Source organism: Sphaeramia orbicularis, chromosome 20, assembly GCF_902148855.1.
Source record: "Sphaeramia orbicularis chromosome 20, fSphaOr1.1, whole genome shotgun sequence".
Taxonomy (NCBI): domain Eukaryota; kingdom Metazoa; phylum Chordata; class Actinopteri; order Kurtiformes; family Apogonidae; genus Sphaeramia; species Sphaeramia orbicularis.
The window spans coordinates 17,926,156-17,945,545 of NC_043976.1; the positions used below are offsets into that span (position 1 = coordinate 17,926,156).

General features: G+C 37.5%; 1 protein-coding gene across 1 annotated transcript; it reads left to right on the forward strand.

The window, feature by feature from the left end:
• Positions 1–3,040: 3,040 nt before the first annotated feature.
• Positions 3,041–18,334, forward strand: LOC115411659 (probable polyketide synthase 1). Its single transcript, XM_030123873.1, has 7 exons — positions 3,041–3,130; positions 9,040–9,173; positions 10,383–10,536; positions 10,632–10,792; positions 11,370–11,576; positions 11,666–11,847; positions 12,308–18,334. Exons 2-7 carry the CDS (start codon positions 9,116–9,118, stop codon positions 17,777–17,779), a joined length of 6,234 nt encoding a protein of 2,077 aa, XP_029979733.1. The 5' UTR covers positions 3,041–3,130; positions 9,040–9,115; the 3' UTR covers positions 17,780–18,334.
• Positions 18,335–19,390: the final 1,056 nt, after the last annotated feature.

Below are 19,390 nucleotides of genomic sequence, written 5' to 3' on the forward strand. Positions count from 1 at the left end.
TTATAATGTACATGTGTAAATGATAAACCGAGGCAGAATATTGTTAAAATTATACTTATTTTTTCAGTTTGTTCATGTTATTTACATCTTTTGAAAGGATAGTTTGTAGATGTAAATCTTTTCATAATGTAAATTTACTTTTTTCACTCTAAAACATAGAGAAAAGTTTGGAGTCGACATTATTTATATGTTAATATGTTATTATTTTACTGGTTAGGCCCATTTCAGATCAAATTTGGCTAAATCTGGCCCGTGACCTAAAATGAGTTTGACACCCCTGGTCAAGTGTGTCAAACTCATTTTAATTCCAAACTCTAAATTCCAACAATGTGTTTGTTACCAAATGTTTCGCACCTTTGTAGATCTACTGTGATCCACATAAAATGCACATGTAAATATGATAATTTGAGGCATAATACTGCACTTATTACCTCCGCCAAATGTAACGGTGAAGGTTATGTTTTCATCAGGGTTTGTCTGTCTGTTTGTTAGCAAGAGAACTCAAAAACTTATGGACGGATTTTCATGAAATTTTCAGGAAATGTTGATACTGGCACAAGGAACAAATGATTACATTTTGGTGGTGATCGAGGGAGGGACTGATCTGCCTTGACAGAGGTCTGTGCTCTCCGAGTGCTTTTCTAGTTTTTCTTCAAGTTTTTCAAGTTATTCATATGTTTGTGAAATTATAGTTTGTGAATGTAAAAACTTTCATTATTACCTCCACCAAGAGTAACAGCGAAGGTTATGTTTTCATCGGGATTTGTCTGTCTGTCTGTCTGTTAGCAAGATAACTCAAAAAGTTATGGATGGATTTTCATGAAATTTTCAGGAAATGTTGATATGTCGAATGTTGATGCGAGAGGTCCGGGGTTCAAATCCCGGACAAGCCCCCAATTCATGTTACGCCCCAGCTAGGGGACCCTAGGAAGCAACATGAAGAGAGTGGACACTTTTCCTCACTCCCAAGCCACAAAGAGTAAACCCTGGACGCGGGCTGTGCATGTTAACAAAAAAAGTGATTTATTTACAGTGCGTAATACAGATAATGAAAACCAAACAAAAAGGCAACTGAAACTTCAGGGTGGGCTCTGGCCAAAATAACAAACAAAACTTTCTAACATAAGAACGAAGCTGACCTGCAAAGTAAAGAAACCAAATGGCAAAATCTAACCAACCTTACCAAAGACAGGAGAAAACGAGACAAACGAAAAGGGAAGCCCACCCCTACTGCTGAACCAGGAACACTGACAGAATGAAGGCGGGGTTGGGAGTGGAGGAAACGGAGACCCTGACACTCCCACACGTAAACTATTGTCTGTTCATCCATTATACGGCCCATAACTACCATACACTGGACGCTTTAGAAAGAATAAACTATAATCCTTTCTCACATCTGACTCACAGACCTTGTAAAGACAGGCAATTTTGCAAGATCATTAACTGCAACACTCCAACTAGTTTGTTTTTCCATGAGCTCAGGCTTGATCTTCAGAGAACAGAAAAAAAAAAAAAAACCTTTCCAGAAATGACTGAGCCCCTCTTCTGTATGGACACATGTACAGTAAACAGCAAAACATACAGCTTAAAGGAAGAGATTTATAATCATTTATAATCGTCCATATCCAACCTGTGGCATGTTCAGCATGTGCACAGCTGGAAATAGTATATAGAGCTTTTTGGATTCGTCTTTGTACTTCTTTTGCCCTTGTGTGCTTTGCTGCTGTAAATCTAGAATTTCCCCATGTGGGACTAATAAAGGCTTATCTTATCTTATCTTATCTTATCTTATCTTATCTTATCTTATCTTATCTTATCTTATCTTATCTTTTCTTATCTTATCTTATCTTAACTTCTCTTGTCTTATTTTATCTTAACTTAATCTCATCTTGTCTTATCATAATTTATCTTAACTTATCATGTCTTATCATATCTTATCTTAATTTATTTTATCTTGTCTTATCATATCTTATCTTAACTTATCTGATGTTTTCTTATCTTGTCTTATCTTATTTTATCTTAACTTAATCTTACCTTGTCTTATCATAACTAATCTTAACTTATCTTGTCTTATTATATCTTGTCTTATTTTATCTTATCTTATCTTATCTTATCTTATCTTATCTTATCTTATCTTATCTTATCATGTCTTATCATATCTTAACTTATCTTAACTTATCTGATGTTTTCTTATCTTGTCTTATTTTATCTTACCTTAATCTTATCTTGTCTTATTATATCTTATCTTATCATGTCTTATCATGTCTTATCTTAACTTATTTTATCTTTGTCTTTTCATATCTTATCTTAACTTATCTTAGCTGATCTTTTCTTAACTTGTCTTATCTTAACTTATCTTAACTTATCTTGTCTTATCTTAACTTACCTTATCATGTCTTATCTTATCTTACCTTATCTTATCTTAGAACCAGCAAGAATGAAATGTACTGTAGGTTTTCTTATTTGTTTAAAGTTATGAGTTATATTTGTATTTCAAACACATATACAGTTCACAGTAACTCTAACCTTAAGGGCTACAGTGAGTAAAAATAATGATGCTGAGGATCATGTAAAACACTGTGTTTGATGATTACAGGAATGGTAAGGACTGATAATCACTTAGTTAAAAAAAAAAAAACTGAATTCATATCTGACTCTAACTGAAGCTAAAACGGTTAAACTGATGTTTCAAATTATGAGTCTTGAAGTTCGTGATTAAGTAAAATCATAATGAAACCAAAAGGGGAACTGATAATTATGGTAAAGTACCAGTGAATACCAGCAGATGCATGTGATGGCAAAAAGAGGTGGATTTCCCAGAAACGGTGTGTTATGATTGTAAATAATTCTGCTGATGGATGTGACAGAATGTTCTTCTGTCTTATTTGGAGTGTCCAAGTGTAGGGACAGTGAGGTTTTGCAGAAGTAGAGACACTTTTTTTTTGCTGCTGGGTTATACTGGGTCAACCACAATATTTATGCTTTTTTTTTTTTTTTTTTTTTTACTTTTACTTTTGATTGGAACAGAGAGAGTTGGAGATATAAAGACAGGCTCACCCAGACAACCTGCTTCAGACGCCTGAGGCAGACGCTGGACGACTGGCCGTCTTCATCTACCAGATCCTGACTAGTGAGTAAACCAACCTTTAACCCATAAAGACCCAAACAGCCACTGGAGACCGAAAGCATTTACTGATCTAAACTGTTTAATACTTGTTATAATCCACTAATTCTATCAATACATGTAAATATTTGGTGTAAAATACAGTTTGTCATCATCCTCTACAACAGGGGTGTCAAACTCATTTTAGTTCAGGGGCCACATTCAGCCCAATTCAATCTGAAGCAGGCCAAACCATTAAAATAATAGCATAAAAACCTATAAATAATGATAACTCCAAATTTTTCAGTGCAAAAAATAACTTAAATAACTTAAATTCTGAAATGTTCTTTACATTTTACAAACTATCCAAAACAAAAAAGGTGTGAATAATCTAAAAAAAAAAAACAGAAATTTCTGAAGAAAAATAAGCACAATTTTATCAATATCAGACCTCAACTTATGATTTTTACATGTGCATTACAGATCAGATCTACCAAGGCACAAAACATTTGTTAAAATTGCACTTACTTTTCTTTAGATATTTCAAGTTGTTCATATTTGTTCCGTTTATTGACATTTTATTGTTAAAGGAAATCAGAATTTAATGTTCTTTGCAATAAATCAAAGAGAAAAAACTGGTGTTGCTATTATTTATAGGAATAATGTCTTTTTTTTTTTTTTTTACATTAAAGAAGAAAATTTGGAGTAGGTTATTATGCTATTATTTTCAAGTTTGATGCCCTTGACTGTTAATATCTTCAGGGTAATTTTTGCATTTTGCAAATTCATCCCGTGGCCGGACTGGAAGTTTTGGCGGGCCGGTTTTGGCCCCTGGGCCGCATGTTTGACACCTGTGCTCTACAACACTGATTGACCAGTAAAACCCATGGAGTTAGATCAATGATAGTGGATGGAGACGCTTATTTTATGCTAAGTTACTAATATATTTTACTGAAAAAATCACTTTTTCTTCAGTTTTCTCTATTTCTCATAGAAAAACCCTCAACTGTAATCTGAGCTTTTATGAACATCTACATGATCAGTGAATTAAATAAAGTTCAAGGTGGTTCAAGGTTCAAGGTGACTTTATTTGTACCCGTGGGTAGATTTGTTTTGCAGCAAGCTTTCGCTCACTGCCAGTTGCTGCGTGCGCATGCGCCCAACATTTCAATTACCTCCGCCAAGGAGGTTATGTTTTTGCCAGGGTTTGTTTGTCTGTCTGTCTGTTTGTTTGTCTGTCCGTTAGTGTGCAACATAACTCAAAAAGTTATGGACAGATTTGGATGAAATTTTCAGGGTTTGTTGGAAATGGGATAAGGAAGAAATGATTAAATTTTGGTGGTGATCGGGGGTGGGGGGGCCCACGGGGGGGGCCACTGATCAGCCTTGGCGGAGGTCTGCGCTCTCCAAGTGCTTCTAGTTATAAATAATGTCATCTCCAAACTTTCCTCTGTGTTTTAGTGCAAAAAAAATAAAATTGTGTGATCAAAATATTTACATCTATCAACTATCCTTTAAAATAATGTGAATATTATGAACAAACTGAAACTTCTTTAGAAAACTAAGCGCAATTTTAACGATATTATGTCTCAGTGTATCATTTACACATGTGAATTACAACTCACAGATCACAGTGGATCTACAAACACACAAAACATTTAATAACAGGCAGAATATTGGAAAACTTGCACTTCAGACATTTCAAAATGTTCATATTTGTTCAGGTTATTTGCGTTTTTGTGAAATGATAGTTTGTTTTAATGTAAATGCAGTAAAATGACATGAAAATTTTACATTTACAAAGAGAAAAATTTGGAGTTGAGAGTATTTATAGCATATTATGATAGTATTTTACTGATCCGACCCACTTGAGATTAAATTGGGAACCTGAACTAAAATGATTAATATCTTCGGTGTAATTTTTGCATTTCACAACTTCATCCCAGGGGACAGACTGGACCCTTTGGTGGGCCAGATTTGGCCCCCGGGCCACATGTTTGGCACCTGTGTTCTAGTCTGGCCCACTTGAGATTGAATTGGTCTGAATGTGGAACCTGAATTCAAATGATTTTGACACTTTTAATTGTTAATATCTTCAGTGTAATTTGACAAATTCATGCCTTGGGCCAGATTGGACCTTTTGGTGGGCCGGTTTTGGTCCACAAGCCAAATGTTTGACACATGTGATCTACACTATTGTACTGTGGTTCTGTTTCAGTTCTCTGTGCCATTCTAGTAATGACTAATGTAGAGAACTGAACCAGAAATACAATACAATAGTAGGTTTAACCTTCCTCTAGTGTTAGGGCTGGCACCGACCTGTTTTAGGTTTTAAATTCATAACAGAACCACATAATATTTACCTCCGCCAAGGAGGTTATGTTTTTGCCAGGGTTTGTTTGTTTGTTTGTTTGTTTGTCTGTCCGTTAGTGTGCAACATAACTCAAAAAGTTATGGACAGATTTGGATGAAATTTTCAGGGTTTGTTGGAAATGGGATAAGGAAGAAATGATTAAATTTTGGTGGTGATCGGGGGTGGGGGGGCCCACGGGGGGGCCACTGATCAGCCTTGGCGGAGGTCTGCGCTCTCCGAGTGCTTCTAGTTGTTTATTGCATCAAGGCTTGGGGACTTTGTCAGGAACCTCTATTTCAACAAAATAATACAAATTTTAAAAAATTCACTAAACTAGAAGCACTCGGAGAGCGCACACCTCCGCCAAGGCTGATCAGTGGCCCCCCCCGTGGGCCCACCCACCCCTGATCACCACCAAAATTTAATCATTTCTTCCTTATCCCATTTCCAACAAACCCTGAAAATTTCATCCAAATCTGTCCATAACTTTTTGAGTTATGTTGCACACTAACGGACAGACAAACAAACAAACAAACAAACAAACAGACAAACAAACAGACAAACAAACAAACCCTGGCAAAAACATAACCTCCTTGGCGGAGGTAATTATGAAATGCTCTGGTTGAAATTATGATCGTTGTGTTGTTGGGGTCAGTTTCGACCCAGTTATAAAAATAAGATCATTAGTGATGTGATGTTCATGAACGAATCAAATCTTTTCAACGGCTCTTTGAAATGAAAGATGGGAACCGAGTCTTTGTAAAGAGCCGTTCTTTTTTTTTTTTCTTTTTTTTGGGGGGGAGTAATAACAGTAATTAATCACTGTTGTGTTTTGTGCAATTTTTTCCATATGTTTAGACACATTTATTGTTCTTGTTCTGAGGGAAAATGCACTACAGTTGTTAAGATATTTACGTAATTGCAATGATAAATCACTTTTGTGTTTTGTGCATTTTTTCTGTATGTTTACCAACATACTGTTCTTGCTGTGAGAATTGCACTATAGTTCAGGTATTTAAGTAACTGCAGTGATTAATCACCATTGTGTTTTGTGCAATTTTTTCCGTATGTTTACACACATTTATTGTTCTTGTTTTGAGGAGACTAAAATGTTATTTCATAAGAAAATGTTTTATTTTCTTCTTCATTTTTAAGCTACAGACTAGTCCACATAATGTACCGTGATGTTTTTTGTCAAATTCCAGCATTTGCCTAATGTCACCTCTCATGTCATGCATTTAGCCCACACATTTTAACCCTTTCATGCATGAATTATGAGAACCTTAGTCAATATTTTTTTCTTGAGTGTTTTTATTCCTCTTTAGGCATGAAAAAAAACATGCAATTGATTTTTTTTTTTTTTTTTTTTTTTTTAATGAACCTATTTTTCGTGGAGTTACAAAAATGTCCACTCAGCTGGACACCATGCGTTTAATTTTTGAAGCAAAGAAACATTTATTCAAAAGTCATCATCAGAAAGTGATATACTGTGTGAAAACTATGAAATAAAAACATTTTTAATGTCGCTAATTGCTAAATTGCTACTGTTTTCTCCCATTTTATCATACTCTAATATTAGTTATTACTCATTTCATGGAGATAATATCCTCCTGAGACCCAGGAAATAGACAGTTTTAGCCTTTTTACATTAAAATATTGTCTTGATTGGAAACTGCATAATGCAACAGTTTTTTCATATACATTTTTAAAATTATTTTTATTTATTGATTGATTTTTTTAATGGAATGTCCATTGCAATGCACAGTATTTTTTAAGTAAAACTGTCAAACTTTTGTCCCTTACAGAGGACAAAATGCATTGCTGGGTCTCAGGAGGATATGCACAAAAAAAAAAGAAAAAAAAAGAAAAAGAAAAAGTTTTTAAATTACAGTCTAATAACAATGAGCAATTGATTTACACTAAAACATGTTACTGCAGATCAGGTTTATCATAAGCAGCAAAGTTACAATAACTGTATGAACTGCAGTGTTTTGGATGGTGCATGAGTGTCCATTGTGTTGGCTGATATGGAACTAAAACAAAAAAAACCCATGAATATACAAGAGAACAGCTGGAGAATAACTGTCCACTGTAGTGACCACTATGCATGAAAGGGTTAACTAGCTATTCTTTTTTACAACAAGATAATATTTACTGCCGCGCCAATTAAACACCTCTAAAATGTAATGTCAATCATCACATGCAGCCTATTAAGTCATTAAAACATTGGTGTTTCAAAATAATGCAAAAAAAACATAAAAAGGTCAGTCTTTTGAACGGCTCCTGATTGAACGGCTCCCTTCAAAGAGCCAAAAGTCCCATCACTATACTCTAACAATCATGTGAGCAGCTTTTGGGGATTTTCATTTTGCCTTGTTATCCAGTATACCTGCACAAAAACGAAACAAGCAGAGACAGGCATGTCCACACATGTCAGGTCAATTCAGTACAGAGTTGGTGATGTGCAGAGTGCACATCGAGGGGTATACTGACAAAAAAAGGCCCCGAGGCCCACACCTAAAATATTAAAACCCATATTTTCAAGGATAAGGAAGCCTCACAAGGTAACAAAGAGATTAGAAACAAACTGGATGATAGATAATAGTTTTCAGTGTATTTTATAGCTGATTTAAGACATGGGTCAAAACCGACATAACATAAGAGAAGGTAACAGGACGCTAACACAAGAGGAAGGTTAAGAAAAACACGTCTGTTGTATTATGAAACTTATTCATGTTCAGGCAACGAGTCATTAATTATTAACATTATGAAATCTGGAAATACTGCACCTATTAAGTCGTGCTAATAAAATGTCAATAGTCAATAAAGTCAATAAAATAACGATAACAGCTGCATATTTACAGCCCTGTATGAGGTTTCCACAAAGATAAATGCAAATTGAAAAAGTGAAGGAGTTTTCTTGTTGCTTTATTCACAAGTGACTGATATACATTTTTACACTATTAAAGCTGATAGTCCCTAAAAAATAGTAAAAATTGTGATTTGTTAATAATTACATTGTTAATATATTGACCTAAAGATCTAGATCTATTTTGTGGAAAATTAAAAAAAAAAAAAAAACCTTTTCTCTAAATTCAACCTTTCCTTACAGATTTATCTTCGGCATTTAAAATTTTTCAGTGAAAATCTTTGTATTTTTTAATGTTTAATTAAGTTGTTAATCAGATGTTCAGAAAATCTTAGAGTAAATTCAAAGATTATTATATCAAAACACTAAAACTGGGAAAATCTCAATATATCACTGAAAAACAAGTCCTTTACTGTCAAACTACACAGGATTTACTGTTGAATCGATGTTGCACAGGATGAGTCTTTCATGTTCAATATGAAGCCTCTGAAAATTCAATTAAGACACATTTTATGCCATTGAAAAGGTGAGAAACTGCATTTTACCTGCATTATTCAACAGTATTTATAGAATTAGTATTTCAGACATTATTAAACCTTTTAGATCAGTAGATGCATTCGGTCACCAGTGGTTGTTTAGGTCTTATAGGGTTAATGTAAAATGCATGACCTGGACTAATGACACACTTTTAACCTTAAACACATTTACTTGTAGATGTGATGCTGCCTGGAGGACAAACTGGTACCAGCGTGATGCTCCAGTAAAGGTTTTTGATTTTCTGGACGTCAGGATGGAAGAGCCTGAAGGTGGTATTGCTGTGGTGGGCATCGGGTGTAACTTCCCAGGGGGTAAGACATTTTTGGAACAAAGCTTTGTTAATGCTTGCTCTGACTTGTTTTCATGTATAGGTTCTATCACTGGGATGTACGTTAAGATGTACTAAAATATGTCTCTACAAATGTAGACATATCGGTCACCTCATACACTATATGGACAAAAGTATTGGAAAGTGTTGAATTCAGGTGTTTCTTTTCTAACAGGGGTCTGGGATGCAAAATATAGAATAATTTATGTTTGTGATAAATAGCATGTTGGTTATTAATATTGATGCTGACAGCTGTAGCTATGATGTGTCCCAATATTTTTGTCCATATAGGTTATGAACATCAATATTTCCTTAAAGTTTAATGGGAGATTTTTCTTCAAAGTAAGATTTCACATCTTACTTTGCCAAATTAGCCATATTTCTATATCTCTCGTATTTACGTGTAAATGTTCATTAATACTAATTGTCCCATTAAAAAGAAAAAAAAAAAAGTCAATCCATCAAAACAAGAATGACAAATGTCAAAATATAGTTTTATATTGGGATAAATATCATACTGATTATTAATATTGATGTTTATTTCTCAAATCAGCATGAACAGGACGTCTTACAGCTGTAGACATGACGTGTGGTAATATTTTTGTCCATATAGTTTATAAACATCAATATTTCCTTAAAGTTTAATGGGAGATTTTTCTTCCTAAGAGAGAAGAAAGTAGATGGTGAGTTGTGGTAGAAAAGTATTATTTACAGTCAGAGCATGAAAAATATTTGAGAAATTTAGAGGTAGAACATTTAAAATCAGTCATGGATAAAAAAAAAAATAATAATAATGAATGTTGTGAGAAATGAAGTAAAAACCATCTCTGAGGCATTTTGGATCCAAAGATAACAATTTAAACCAAACTAACCAATGAAATGTAACGATATTTATCTCAATATTAAACTATATTACGACATGTGTCATTATTGTTTTGCATCCCAGACCCCTGTTAGAAAAGAAACACCTGAATCCAATGTGTCACAATACTTTTGTCCATATAATGTGTGACTTGCTATAAGGCTAACAATATGAGGAAAGTTAAAGGACAAATGCATCATGTTAGTGTTTTAAGTTCATTTCATTCCTGCTGGTTTTAAATAGCGTGTTATCAGTAAAATAAGTGACTATGATTCTAAATCTTCCTTTTATTCAGACTTTTTGCTGTATTCTGTATATGTGTTCAAACAGGAGAGGGGCTTGATAATTTCTGGAAGGTTCTGGTGGAAGGAAGAAACTGTTCTGTACCGGTACCCAGAGAGAGGTTTGACTTGGCGAGTTGGTATGACCCCGATGAGAACAAACCGGGTAAATCCCGCACAGCCAAAGCAGCTCTCATTGACGGGTACGGGCTTTTATATATCACACATTATCGAAGCTTTAGGCAGATTCAGTCAAATGTGTCTCTAAATGTTCTGTATTGATCTGGGATGTTTTCAGGTTCAATGAGTTCGACCACAGGTTTTTCGGCATCAGTGACAGTGAAGTGGAGCAGATGGATCCTCAACAGAAGCAGCTCCTTCAGTGCGTCTACAGAGCTTTAGAGAACGCTGGACTTCCTCTGGAGAAGGCCAGCGGGACCAGGACTGGAGTGTTTATTGGTAAAATGAGGAAAACTCATTTTTGTTAGGTTTTCACTATTTTATTAGTGTTTTTGACTAATCATATGCTTTTTAACTTAGAAAATGACAACACTCTAAAATACACTGGGTAAAACAAGAACAGATTACATGCTGTAAACACACCTCCATAAAAAAAGACTCATGCATGTTTTGGTAAATATGAAATTGAACTGAATACATTTAAATAATTTATTCATTATTTAATTAAAATTTTAATAAACTTTAGTAAAAAAGAAAATAACTTAATTGTGTAAGACTGGGTAGAGTTTAATGCGGAAAATGGAAAAATGAGAAAACTGATTAATCGTACACATTTTAAAGTTACATTTTTGTAAACAGAAATATATGGGTACTTGACGAATCTAAGTCAGTTTTTGTGAAATATTTAGTAAATATGATCAAATCTAAACATTTTCAGAGCAATTGGAATTATTTCTTTAAATACATTAAAATTTTTCTCCTTAATATTAGATGTCACTTTGTTGTTTTCATCCTTATCAAATCTCTAAACAGTAAATGTTTGTGAGTATATTGGGGTTTTTTTTCTCAATCATAGGTCTGATGAACAGAGATTATGAAACGAATGCAGCTCACGTCCACCCGAGTGTGATCAACCACTGGACCGGCACAGGACTCGCCATGAGCATCGCAGCAAACCGAGTTTCCTACATCTTCAACTTCACCGGACCTTCACTGTCAGTCGACTGCGCCTGCTCATCGTCACTGGTTGCTCTTCATCTCGCCTGCCAGGCCATCAAACAAGGTACCTGGATGTGCATGTTTTCAGGCTCCTCCAAATGGGAGTCATGCCAGTGTTTCGGCTGCACCTTAAAATGTGTTCTATTTTACCAGGAGACTGTGATATGGCTGTTTGTGGAGGGGTCAACTGTATCATAGAACCGAGAGTGTTTGTGGCTCTCAGCAAGGCCAAGATGATCTCACCTGAAGGCACCAGCAAACCTTTCTCCAACAGAGCAGATGGCTACGGTAGAGGAGAGGGCTGTGGGGTGGTTCTGCTGAAGCCACTCAAAAAGGTCAGATTATGCAAACATCATAATTTACCAACAGATTAGAAGTTGCATCCTTCTTTCATATTGTTTAATAAACCATTTATTATTACCGAAGTCATGTTGGAATTTGGTTTGTACTGACAGTTGGCCATTTTTTATGTTAGCTAAAATATCCCAAAGCTAACAGCAACTTATATATACTTTCAGTTACTGTTTCTTTGGGGCAATGCATTCAAAACTCATGTATCAGAAAATTTTAAAACAAGTTTCTTTGTGTGGAATTTTAAAACAGAAAACCACCATTCTGAGTTTAGGTGCATTGGACACATGATAACAATAGCAGTTCACACACAGGATGATGTTTAGCACAGATGAAGACAGCTTAAGATGAGAGTATCACACCGTATCTCAACAGGGCTACAGACTAATTTTTCAAATAGTTTGTAATTTTCTGATTATTTTGACCCTTATTGCTACTTTTCAGGCTGTTCAAGACCATGACCACATCTGGGGTGTTATCAGCAAAACAGCTGTCAACCAAGATGGACACACAGTCAGTCCAATCACCAAACCCTCCATGACGCAACAAGAGGAGTTGTTACGTCGGATCTACTCACAATCTGACATCCAAAAAGTTCAGTACATTGAGGCACATGGGACTGGAACCCCAGTTGGAGATCCAACTGAGGCAGGAAGCATCTCCAACGTGGTCGCTAAAGCCAAACCTCCTGGTTCAGAGATACTCTGTGTTGGCTCTGTCAAAAGCAATATCGGACACACAGAATCTGCTGCTGGAGTTGCTGGACTTATTAAGATACTGTTGATGATGAAACACAAAACTATTGTTCCTTCGGTTTTCTATTCTGAAGACACTGCAAGTGTCGATGCCAAAGCCCTGAACATCAAGGTTCCTAAAGCAGCTGAAGCGTGGGAAGCCTCTGGTGACAGAGTTGCAGGAGTAAACAACTTTGGCTTTGGGGGAACCAATGCACATGCCATTGTCAAACAGCACAAACAACCATGTGCTAAGCAACACAATGATGGTAAGAAGACAAAATATTTTGTCTTATCTGCAAATTCACAAAAATCTCTGACTCTGATGATGGAGGACACCATCAAACAGATAGAAGCAGATGTCCAAGTTGATCTAGATGCTCTGTTGTACACATCAGCCTGCAGGAGGAGCCACAAAAAACATAAGTACAGAAAGGCCATGGTGGTTTCATCTGTAGATGATTTGAAAGACAAGTTAAGTGCCAATAAAAGCAAAAATGTCAGCCCATCATCTATAGATCCCAGGTTAGTGTATGTGTTTTGTGGGAATGGTGTCACTTACCATGGCATGTGCAAGCAGCTGCTAAAACATGAGCCTGTTTTCAGAGAAAAGATCAGTCAGATTTCACAGCATTTCCAAAAGCTGAGCACACTAAACATCTTGGACAAACTTGAGAGTCAGACTGAGAGTAGTGATTTCAAAAACCCAGATGTAGTCCAGCCCCTTCTGTTTGCTATTCAGGTTGGCATTTTTACTCTGTTCAGACACTGGGGTGTCAAGCCTGATGCCATATTGGGACATTCAGTTGGAGAAGTTGCAGCAGCTCATTGTTCTGGCATTTTGTCTCTGGAAGATGCAGTAAAAGTCATCTATTTCCGCAGTCTCCTCCAGACCAAAGTTACTGGGGGGAAAATGCTTGTGATCAGCAATATGCCTGTATCAGATGTGACAAGCCTACTTCCCAGTTACTCTGGTAAAATATGCCTTGCTGCTTCAAATAGCCCACAATCCTGCACCCTATCAGGTGATGCAGATGCAATTGAGACTCTTAATAAGGAGCTGAGCAACTCAGTGAACAGTCAGAATCTGTTCCTTCGAGTACTTGATGTCCCTGCTGCATACCACAGCCACATGATGGACCCAATTCTGTCAGAAATCAAGACAAAAATAGGTTCCTTACAGGTTAATGATTTGGACACAGAGTTGTTCTCAACAGTGACAGGAAAGGAAGTCCAACAGGCTGAGTTCTGTTCAGGTGAATACTGGGCCAGAAATATTCGTGAGCCGGTAGCTTTTGAGCAGGCAGTGAGGTCCGCAACTAAAGGAATGAAGAATACAGTCTTTGTAGAGATAGGGCCAAGAAGAGCCCTGCAGAGAAACATCATGGAATCTCTGGGTAATGACGTAGCTGTTCTTGCCTCAGTGCAGCCAGGGAAAGATCATGAAACAGCAGTATCTGTAGTTTCTAAGCTGTTTGAGCTGGGTGTCCAGGTAGACTGGGACACCTTCTACAGAGGATATGAGACAGAGCCCCTTCTTTTCCCCAGATACCAGTTTGACTGCTCAGTCCGAGACGTTATCATTGGAGCAGCACAAAAAAACACATCAAGTAACCATCCTGTGCTCTGTCAGACAGGAAGTGAGAGCAATGTTTTCAGCTGTGATCTGATGTCTGACTCCTCTTTTTACCTGAAACAACATAAACACAATGATGTACCCATCATTCCTGGTGCCTTCCATGCTGAGCTGGGTTTAGCTGCATTCATGGCCAGCGCCAAACCAAAGGTCCCTCTAAAGTCACTGCAACTCAGTGTCAGTTTTCACAGTCCATTTGTTTTAATGCCAAACTCACCAGAAATGAAGGTGCAACTGGACCAAACAGAGGAAGAAACTAGGTTTACTGTGCTGTCACCATCTGCAGTTTATGCATCTGGTACAGTGGTTTCAAAGAAGGAGCGGCTGGTTGAGGAGCAGTGCATTTCACTAAAATCCATCTATGAAAGATGCCGCTCTGCAGTGAGCGCTCAGGAGTTCTATGGGTATCTCTCCCAGGGAGGCTTTCAGTATGGAGATGTGTTCCAGATCAAAGGGAATGTGCATTATGGGGAAGATCTGAAAGAAGCTTATTCACTGATCATAGTTCCAGAGAAACTGCGGCCTCAGTTGCATGATTACTGCATTCATCCAGTGGTTCTGGATTTTCTGATGCAGCTTCTCCCAGTAACAGTTGAGCACATTTTTGCTGGTAGGCCAGGATTTCCAGCCAAAATAGGAAGCCTGACAGTGTTTGAACCCTTGGAAGAAGAGATGGTTGTGTATCTGAGAGCAATTGATGTGGATGTTGATCAGTTTGAGGTTTGTGGCTGCTTTGCAGATATGGAAGGTAGGGTTTTGGTTGAAGTTAAACATGTGATAATCAAGTACCTTGGCAGCCGTTCTCATGTGGTTGACGAGTACTTTTACCACAATGACTTCAGTGTCATTCCTGAAGGCACGGAACCCACTTCCCGTCCAAGGGCCTTGGTCTTCTGTGATGACCTGGGTATCTCCAGAGGTCTGGAACAGCATTTGGACTCAAGGTCGAAATACATTTCATCCAAACATGCCAAAGACATCTTGAGTCATGGCTTCCCTACTCTTCTGGAGAATCTTAACATCAAAGATATTGAGAAAAACTTTGATGAGGTGTTATTTTTATGGGGCAAAGATGATCTCTCATCCATGACAGCAGATGTCGTCCTACAGAATTTGGCAAACTGCTGTGAGATTTTCCAGCAAATAGTCCTAAAGCTGAAGCAAATTCACTTCCCAAACTCTATCAGAGCGGTAACGTACCGTTCCTCTGACATCACAGTAGACCACATAAGTCCAGGTTTTGCTCTCGCTGGTATGACAAGATCAGTGGCTGCCGAGATACCAGAGCTTTCATTTCAGCTCATTGATATAAACAGTGTGTCCGCTCAGGACATCGCAGCTCTTTCTCAGGTCCTAAGAGCATATCCTTGCATTAAGTATCCTGAACTGGTGGTAAAAGATGGAATGATCTTGAAACCTTCCGTTGTCCGTACTCCACCTCAGGTCACTGACAGTACAGAGGGCACTTTTTCCACTACTATGTCTGATCCCTGCATTTTTCAGACAGACAATGCACACAGAACAACAAACGTGAGTGCCGTTCATTGTGTCGAAGAGGTTCAGCCGATAAGTGAGCAACTGGTTGAAATTCAGCCCACTAACATATGTGTTCATTCATCTGACTACTTCCCTGTGAGTGCTTCACATCTAAAATTTGGCCAGACACTGTATTGGAACAAACATTCCTCTCAGAGGCACAAGCTGATTGCTCTTGATTTTAGTGGAACTATTACAGCAGTCGGAAAAAATGTCAGGAAACTGAAAGTAGGAGACCATGTTGCTTCCTGTTATCCAGTGACAGCAGCCAGCAAAGTCAGAGTTCCAGAAGATGTGTGTTACAGTACCAAGCGATTCCCATTCTGGCAAAAATCACCTTGTGTTTCCTACTTTGTTCTGGCGTGGGAGGTCTTACACCGAGCATTACCAAGGCCAAAACATCATCTAGGAATCATATCCTCTGTTCATGATTCTGTTCTGGTGAAAGTCTTGGCACTTACAGCTCACGAATCAGGGTGGACTGTGGTTGTTGGAACACAATGCAATGGGTCTTTTGTAGATGTCAGTAAAATTGAAGCTTTTGTCATCCTCCCTCCATTTGATGAAACCCTGATCGCTAAAGTTGGCAGCTTTCCTGGTGTCAAATACATTGTCACTGTCTGTGAGTCCCAGCAGCAGTGTTTGCTTGCACAGGACATGTTGCAAAGTATAAATGATAGTGTCCACCTGCAGACAATTCAAATGCCAGTCATTCTGCGAAAGGGATACTTGACAACACAGAAGCCACAACTGTTGCACTGGCTGAAGTCTTTGAACTTCAGCAGGAAATTTACTCTTGAAAGTTTTACTTTTCAAAGTCTGAAACCTGAAAACATCAAGACCCTTGATTCAGAAAAATCTGAATCATACTTCAACTCAACAAAAGTGCCTGTTGTGGTTTTGGGAAAAGATGACAGTGTAACCCAATCTGACATACCATTGCTGCCAACAACAAAAAAGCTCTTCCATAAGCAGGCACTCTACATTGTGGTAGGTGGTCTCTCTGGTTTAGGCTTTGAAACTGTCAAGTTCATCTCACAAAAAGGAGGTGAGTACATTGTTATACTGTCAAGAAGCAAGCCTAATCCAGATGTGCAGCAAGAGATACACAATTTAGAGAAGCGGTGTGGAAACTGCATCACTACCATGGAGTGTGATGTATCTGTCTCTGAGCATGTGCACAGGGTGGTCCGAGCCATTGGCCAGAAGTTCCCTGACTGTCCAATCAGAGGAGTTTTTCACAGTGCAGTTGTTTTGCATGATGGTCTGATTGAGACCCTTGACAGATCTCTCTATGAGAAAGTTTTCAAACCCAAAGTAAACGGTGTTCTGAATTTGCACAATGCAACACAGCACTGCCAGCTCGATTACTTTGTGTGTTTCTCATCTATCTCAGCCTTTCTAGGAAACGCATCACAAACTAATTATGCAGCTGCCAACACATTCCTAGACACGTTCTGTCAGTACAGGCGCAAACTTGGTTTGCCAGGGCAGTCAATCAACTGGGGAGCTCTGAACCTTGGTCTCCTCCTGAATAAAGAACATTTCCAGAAGTTTCTGGAAGCAAAAGGGATGATGGTGCTGGATGTGGGTGAGATTCACAGAAGCTTGGAGCAGTGCCTTGTCCTCAACCGACCCCAACAGGCAGTTTGCAGGTTTCACTACAGAAACATCAGGTACACCGTCCTGTCCCAAAATCCTGCGTTGAGCAATAGGCTGTTTTCAATAGTAGAGCAGGTGTTCCTAAAATCCACAGAAACCCATGTGGAACCAAAACTGACAGATTCAGTCTCACCAGAAGAGTATGTCAACTCTCTCCTCAGTAAAACCATTGGTATGGACGAGAGTGAGCTGAAAGAGGAATTGCCTCTTTCATCCCTAGGAGTTGACTCCATGCAGGCCATGACTCTGCAAAATCTCATCTTTCAGGAGAGAGGAGTGAATTTGCCTTTGGTGAAACTTTTAGATCCCACTGCCACAATATCATCACTAGTAGCATTATTAATATGAGGGTTCTGGGAGTGATATCAAGGGTACTTTCCTGTTGTAGAAACAGAAAATGTCTCAGACTAACTACAAAAATAATGTGCCCACACTTGAAAACCCTCGGCCTTCAGTCCACGCCAAAATTTTTCACATATGGACGGACAGATGGATGGCCAGACGAATCAACAGACAGGCGAGAAACTGATAACAATACCCTGCAGCGAATGCTAAGGGTAAAAATGTGAAAGCCACAGTCAGTGCAAGAGGTTTATATTGTGGTTTTGAGTTTTCCTTGTGTATTTCTGTGATAAACTATGATTCCTTTTTTGTTTTGTGCCTATATTATAATTAATTTGAACTCATCTATTAAATACTCAAACTTGTATATGTATTTCATTCAGCTTTGAGTCCAGGATGACCCTGAAAACATTTAACAATGCAATTCCATATACAAGCTGTAATTTGATTTCTTTTTTTTAATTATTATTTTAATGTACACTTACTAATAAATGTAGATGTAAGTTGAGAGCATATAATCTTGTACTACACATTTTCAATAAAGCTTTATCATTAATCCGTGTTACTGTAATTTTCTTGCTGGCATCGGCCTGTACTACACAACACAACTTTTATCTGCCTTTTTCCTACTCGTCACTCATAGTTCATGGTCAGTTTTTATCACTGTATGTTCACTGGTTCTGATTATCATCTTTATGATGCTTACTGACCAAAGCATGTGATACAGCAATGGAGCATCTCCCATTAATGTTCAGTTGAGGGCATAGGTCATTACTGAGGCTTATGCCATTTAAACCATTAACATTTATAGGAATATGACAGTTGCTTTTTGATATGTCAGTAGTTTTAGTGGCCTCCACAGCAGTCTAAAGGTGCGATATGAATAAGCCTATATTAGGCTATAACAATATGTGTTTGCTACTTAAGGCTAATGACTTCATTTTGTCTTCTGTTAATAATAATAATGATAATAATAATAATAATAATAATAATAATAATAATAATAAACTTTATTGCAGACACAAGTCCATAAACCACAAGCACACAACATACAGAATAAAAAGGATAAAAAAGAATAAAAAGGAGATACAGAAATTATACAAACTATTGCACCAATGCTGTCTCAGTTTAGAGGTGAAACGATAGCAGCTTTTCATAATGTAATTATACTTTCCGTTTTTCTTTTGTTCAGACAAGGCATAGTTTTTAGCTGTTACCTGCTTGACAGTTTTCCACTGTGACTCCAGCTGATAAATGACATGTCAGCAGCACCTCGGATGACGCTTCTGAGGAAGACGAGTCACAGTCGCAACTGTCAAGCAGGTAACATCTACAACTAAACCTTGTCTGAACACAAGAAAAAAGAAAAGTATGGTTGCTACTTATTGCTAATGACAAAAAAAGATAAGATACTTTATCATACATTGTTTGCCATGGTTGATAAGCTTACAAACCCTCCTAAACAGATAGCTGAAGAACTCCTTTCCACAAAAAAGTGCAATGAATTTGTTTGCTTTTTCAGTGAAAAATCCAATCTATAACATCAAATATCAACACAACTCAGCAAAACAAAACAATAATAATGCAATGCATAAAACCTCTCAGAAATAATTCAAC